Here is a 6,361-nt window from a genome sequence, read left to right on the forward strand (position 1 = left end):
TGTCATCCAGCCATTTCTGGAAAGAAATGAGGGAAAATCCTCCTGTTTTTGGCTCTAACAAACGTTGCAGAAATAAGTACCTCACAGGAGTATGATGGAAAACCATATACAGTAGATTCTTGTATAATTACTGTACATTCCAATCATTTGCTCATTCAGCAAGTCAGGTCCATACAAGAAGACCCGTAGGGTATAGTTCAGTGGGACACCTGCCCCAGAATGTCTGAGGCCCCCAAAGTTACCAGATCATCCTAAAAAGAGCCCTGGAACGAGGGCAACGCCTTGCCTCTGGAATCACAGCTGCACTAATCGAAGATGAGCCGCAGCTGTGAGGACACACTGAGCACCAACCCCCCTGAAGAGGAGGAGCAGCAGTTTACAGGCACTATCTGCTATTGGAGCAATCTTAATCTCTCTATCTGCCTGCACCATCTCTCTGCTTTAACACCCTCACAGAAACTCTCTGCCACTTTGGAAAAACCCGAAGCAGCACCCAGATCTGAGATCTGCGCTTGGACCTCAGCCGATCATCACACTGCCGCTCTATCTGACAGCAGCTGCAGCGTAACAGTCTACAGCTGAAGAGAGGTCTGTTATATCTAACAATTCGTTTTTTTAATTCACTAGTTAGGGGGAACCATCCAGTTCTAGACAGTTTTGGGAAAAGAATAAAAAGACTGAACTTGTTAATCATGTAATGAAGAAGAATAAATTATAGCATGCTTATGCTTTGCCAAGGAGGAAATAGCCCAGTGTTGCATTAATGGACTATTTCAACCTGTAGTATCTCAGGGTCCGGCTGTTTATAAAACCTGAAAAATTCAAGTAGATTGAATTGATCAATCAATACAGGCACTTAGGTGGCTAAAAAGATATATAGGAACTACATTTTGTTACATCTAAACATCAGTGTATTAAGAATCACCTACTGTACCACATTTGGAGATAATGGGCTAAAACAGTCCTTTGACAGGAGCAGTCTGTGTAAAACATCATGTTTTGCCAATAGCAGGTGTCCATGGGAAAAGTATTACAACACATTTTGAAATGAAAATCACAAGTACTGTAGCTTATATGGTTCTTAAAAATGACTATAACGATTCCCAAAACAGAGGCATGGTTTTAGCTTGGTGAAGAAAATAGTGGTCGTGCGGCTTACACAAAGGACTGGCAGCTTGTCTGCTGGTGATGGTGTGTCTAACATGATACTGAGGTAAATAATCACAGAATAAAATGTCTATGGGCTACATACAACATCCTACCTCAGTACTAGAGTTGTAGAAGCCAGAGAAAACATGGTGATTAAAGACACTTTGGAAGTCCAACACTATGATGTTGAATCCTATACAATGTTTAGCTCCAGCTGTAGTCGATATATAATCATTTTGCCAGCTGTGTGGACCAGAAATCTTAAAGTCGGTGCCTTGAAGGCCTAGCTTTTTTCGTTCTTTTTTGAGTAATGAATTAAAGTGTTAATATTTTCTTAACAGTAGGCAGACACCAGGTAACTTGGATCCTGGTTAGAAATATTCCAATTATGCAGTTCAATTAAATGCCAGCTATGAACAGATGCAGCTGTTCCAAATGTGTGTCAAAACGTATTACTTCAGCTAGCTATAAGTGCGCTGTACTGCCCAGAGAGTTGATCAAAGGGATTGATCATCTGTGGTGGGTCAAATGTTAGTAAAACAGTAGCTTAATTTAATCTGTTGTGCTACTTCTTTACATTTATTTAATGTGGGATATTAATATAGAATGATATAACTAAGGGAACATTTGGGTAGCTAAAAAATAAAAAACAAAAGTATGATGATTCTGAACATTATTAATATTAATTTTATTAATATAAATATACAGTATTTATATAGTTGGTTGTGGCACCTTAAAATATGGTACACAATAGTATTCCACCTCCCTCATATACATTTTCTGCATCAAATTCTTTAATTTAGTCACGTGCAGTAGTTATTTAGCAAAATGTTTTGACATGCTGGTTCCAACATGAACACTTGCTCTCATTGTGATTCCAAAGGAAAATTAAACACTTGCTGTTGCTGTTGCAAAAGATTGTAGCAAATGGAAACAGCAATGCTTGTTTACCAAACGTAAATACTGCAGTAGTGAGTAAAGAAATCCAGTTAATGTTTGGGGGAGGGGCTAAATATAAAATAAATATAAATAATAATGATAAGATCATTAATGTTCAGGATTTTGTAATAAATCCAGTCATTTTTAATTATTCATGACATAATCTGTCTTACATGTTTAAAGTTACATTGTTACACTTTATACTATCATTTATACTATAGTATTCTTAATAGACTCCTATTATTTTAAAGTCAAAATAAGAGCAAAAGACTAATTACTACGCTTTATGAATTAGTAATTTCTAATTACTTACTAAGGGAAGACTAATTATATTCCATATCTAGTCAACTAGACTAAATTAAAAGTAGGTGAATAGAAAGTGATGTTTAGATGTTTTAGGCGACCTGACTAAGACCATGACTAAATCTTAAACTGGTGACTAAATTAACATAGCCTGGGTAAAACATGTGAAGGACTTTTTTTCTCCCAAATATGACATTTCATCTCCTACAGGTGACTTTTCTTCTCCTACACTCCTACATACTCCTCTAGTAGACAGCAGGCTTCATCAAATACATATGTGTCCAGCCCAGTAAGCAGCATAAACCCTTGCTGTTTAGAAAGAGGTCACTTTCCAAAACTATTTTGCATACAAACACTTGTAGTTGCGGACATTTTCAATGAAATATGTCATGCACTTAGCTTAGTATAGTGCGACCCGCTGCATTTGATCATCTTTAGTTAACTCCAAATGAACAAAAGGTGGTGTATCTCAACAACAGACCATGTGTTCACTGTATAGGATGTTATTGATTGCCCTGCTTTTCAGAAATTCATTTAAAAGGGACACGTGTGTCAAAGAGCGATATGCCAATTCTTGGCTGGCGGCCAAGTTGCTTTGTCGAATACAGACACTCCCAGCGTTCATTTTTTTTTTGCCTGCAACAGCCCTGCGGTTACAGTTTTATGCTGGTTTCCCTGCTACCCCAAATATAAAATCCTGGCTGTGCCACTGCTGACAGCTGCTGAAATGGGCAATTAGGATGACAGGTTTCTGTGTGGATTTACACGATAAACACACCTTAGCAACATATTGATGGGAGATAGGGACATGCTAACATTCACGGTTTTGTAATAAATCACTTTTTTATATATTCATGGCATAATATGTCTTACATATTTTTAAGCTACATTGTTACTTAAGCATTAAAACAAAACCAATTATTTAATGCGTATGTAAACCTGATGAAAACACATCACATTCACAACAGACTATAAATAAACAATTTTGTATCTGGCTGAGGAAACACGCTTTGTGAAAATGCCCCATGGTGTCAGATTTTCTACAGTAACTCTATGCAGGTAATTACTGTTATGTATATTATTATTAATTTCATATTTAATATACCATGATATATATATAATGAATAAGATGTCAATACAGTATACATGTTAATGTATTTTATTATTAAGAAAAGAGTCTCAATTATCCCCAAGGGCTATTTGTTAAAAATACATCTTGCACATTGGCTGTGAATTGAACTCAGACCTCCTACGTGGCAGGTGAGAATTCCACCACTGAACCCTCAAGGCATCACTCTGTTGGGAGGGGCTAAACTAAAAACCACTACATTTCATTTTCCAAAGAAGCAAATGTCCCTGAAGTTCCTTGATATGACTGAATGGAAACTTACACAAATTTACTGAGAAACACTGGAGGTTTTCCTAAAAGAAAACCCTTTCATGTTAGTTCAGAGCAGTTTAGTTCTGTTGTATCGGCTCCAATGCAATTCACAGCACACAAAGCACACTTTCTTTGAAAGTCATTCAGGTTCCTTTTAGCCTCTTTTTTATGTGCCTACAGACTAAGTCTGGAGCCGTGGTAGTTCAGACGGCATGGGCGGGTTCAGTCCCAGGTAGGGGCAAGCCATACGGCTTTAATTCCTTCCAGACGGCTCCCAGGTCCACTCAAATGAGGGGTTAATCCTTCTGGGGGTTATAGGCCAGCAGGAGTGTGATGCTTACCACATCGCCTCTACCTCCAGTGTCAGATGGTCAAGAAAAATGGTGGCCCTTGCCCCCCATTCCCCATGGGCCTTTATGGCCTGAAAAGGGGACCTACCTACGAAAGTAGCCTATCAGTAGGGTTGGTCATAACTCTCTCATCCACTGCAGGTGAAGCCCTGTGAGTGAGATCCAATTCCCTACAGACCAAAGTTCCAGAAACTGGAGACGTCTTTCTGAGGAGAAGAAGAGACTTCTTTCTGTCTGCCCATCAGGTCAGCCACGATTAAGAAAAAAACGACAAAAATTTGGTCATTGTATAATAATGCAAAGGAACAAGTAATAGGTTTATTCCAGGCTGAAAAGAGAAGAGAGAAAACACAACATTTCGGCCGTGGAGCCTTCTTCAGGTGTATAATTATGTCCATGTTTTCTTTCTACTTTCAGTTCATGCACCTATTGAGCTTGTAAAGATGGGAAATGAACAGGGAACACCCGCATGTGACTGGGATAGTGCTCCTGATGCCCTGTGGCCCAATTGGATGGCTGACATCTCTGACAGCAAGTCTGTGGCTGAGCTCTCAATTCCTGGGACACATAACACCATGGCTTTCTATGGAGGCGCCTTGGTTGAATGTCAGAGATGGCCTCTCTCTCAGCAATATGAGGCAGGCATACGATTCGTTGACATCCGATGCCGACATATTGAAAACAATCTCACCATCCACCATGATGTAGTTTATCAGCAAGCGGTTCTGGGGGATGTGTTTCGAGACACCATTGCGTTCTTGAAAGAAAACACAGGAGAAGTGATTCTCATGCGCATAAAAGAAGAGCACGATGAAACATGCTGCACTCGCTCTTTTGACGAAACTCTGAAAAACAAAATTGAGGCGTATGGCCAATCAAATTTCTGGGTGGAAAACCAAGTCCCAACCCTTGGTGAAGCACGGGGAAAGATAGTAATTATACAAAACTATCCCTGTGCTTCTGTTGGCATTAACTATTGGTCATTAGATATTGCAGATGATTACCATGTTCCAACAATTTTTCACACCCCACAGAAGTGGTCAGGAGTGAAGGACCACCTAGAAAAGGCAAGGTATGGCAATCACTCACAGATCTTTCTGACCTTTGCTTCAGGGTCGAGTGGTGGGGCATACCCTAACGCAGTTGCTGATAGAGTCAATCCTGAGCTCTACTACTACTTGAATGGATTTGGAGACCAAACAATTCGTTGGGGAATCATAGTCATGGACTTCCCAGCTTCAATACTTGTCCACAAGATAATTCAAAGCAATAAATAACTACTGGAACCAAGAAATGCATGATAGAGGGATCACTGCTGTCTGATACCCCTGTTTGGTTTTATGCTTTGCTCTAGATTTATAGACAATACAGTTTAAAATGCTGCAATACTGAAGTAAAGGCTTGAAAATCTGAGTTGAACTCTTAACAGCTGTCTGATTTAGTTCTGGCTATGTTAACATAGATAAAGTAAAAACGCACCCAATTTCTACTTAATAATGGTTCTTAATAAGTGTTCTTAGCGTTGGCATTACCTAACAATAGCAAGATTGCATCTGAAGAAAATATATCTTTTATTCTGAAACAGTGGTGTTCATACAAAATTGACCGTTCCTTCTGTATGTACTTTGTGTTTGTTAGATCCATTTTATAGGTGTTGTTTTGCAATTAAAGATTAAAGACAGCTGTTGCATTCATCTTTGTCACTTCACTTTATTGTGTGTTCTTGATTCGTGATTGTGGTGATCATATTGAAAAAGAAAGCATTAAGCAGGCGTCTTCATTCTTGCATATGCAAGGTGTTTAATTACTAAACTGGGTTATATCATTGCTTGTGACAATGCTGTATGAATGATAATTACATGCATCATAATTACATACACTGACAATAATTAGCTCCTTGCTGCTGGTCTGTTAAGCGTACATGTATTTATCCAGAAGAAGTGTCAATGTAGTCATGGCCAGATGAGTTAAAATCATTGCTCTAACCTCTTAGGCTGCATCCTTGGAATTTCAGGAGATGTATCAGGACCCAAGATCACCCTTGACATTGGATCTCATCTTCCCTCATCTCTCAGTGATAGACTTATTTCTTTATGGAGCCTCTACATTTATTTACCAATTACATCTTTTCACACCTTTTCCCCAGGACACTCTTTCTCACCTGCTCTGACCACTGTTCTTCCTGTTCTCTCCTGTTGGCCTGTTATTGCCCTCTCTTTCCCACACACCTGAAGAAGGT

The 6,361-nt window shown here is 39.1% G+C and overlaps 1 protein-coding gene across 2 annotated transcripts; it reads left to right on the forward strand.

The window, feature by feature from the left end:
* The first annotated feature begins 488 nt into the window (after positions 1-488).
* On the forward strand, positions 489-5,814 carry LOC148810266 (uncharacterized). Of its 2 annotated transcripts, XM_088909120.1 has the most exons (3): positions 489-588; positions 4,264-4,367; positions 4,540-5,814. In XM_088909120.1, the coding sequence occupies exon 3, from the start codon at positions 4,566-4,568 to the stop codon at positions 5,397-5,399; it is 834 nt and encodes a 277-aa protein (XP_088765246.1). In that variant the 5' UTR covers positions 489-588; positions 4,264-4,367; positions 4,540-4,565; the 3' UTR covers positions 5,400-5,814. The 2 variants fall into 2 exon arrangements, with proteins under 2 accessions (XP_088765246.1, XP_088765248.1); XM_088909122.1 differs by lacking the exon at positions 4,264-4,367.
* The last annotated feature ends 547 nt before the right edge of the window (positions 5,815-6,361 follow it).

Source organism: Atractosteus spatula, unplaced genomic scaffold (assembly GCF_055471065.1).
Source record: "Atractosteus spatula isolate fAtrSpa1 unplaced genomic scaffold, fAtrSpa1.hap1 Scaffold_1, whole genome shotgun sequence".
Taxonomy (NCBI): Eukaryota; Metazoa; Chordata; class Actinopteri; order Semionotiformes; family Lepisosteidae; genus Atractosteus; species Atractosteus spatula.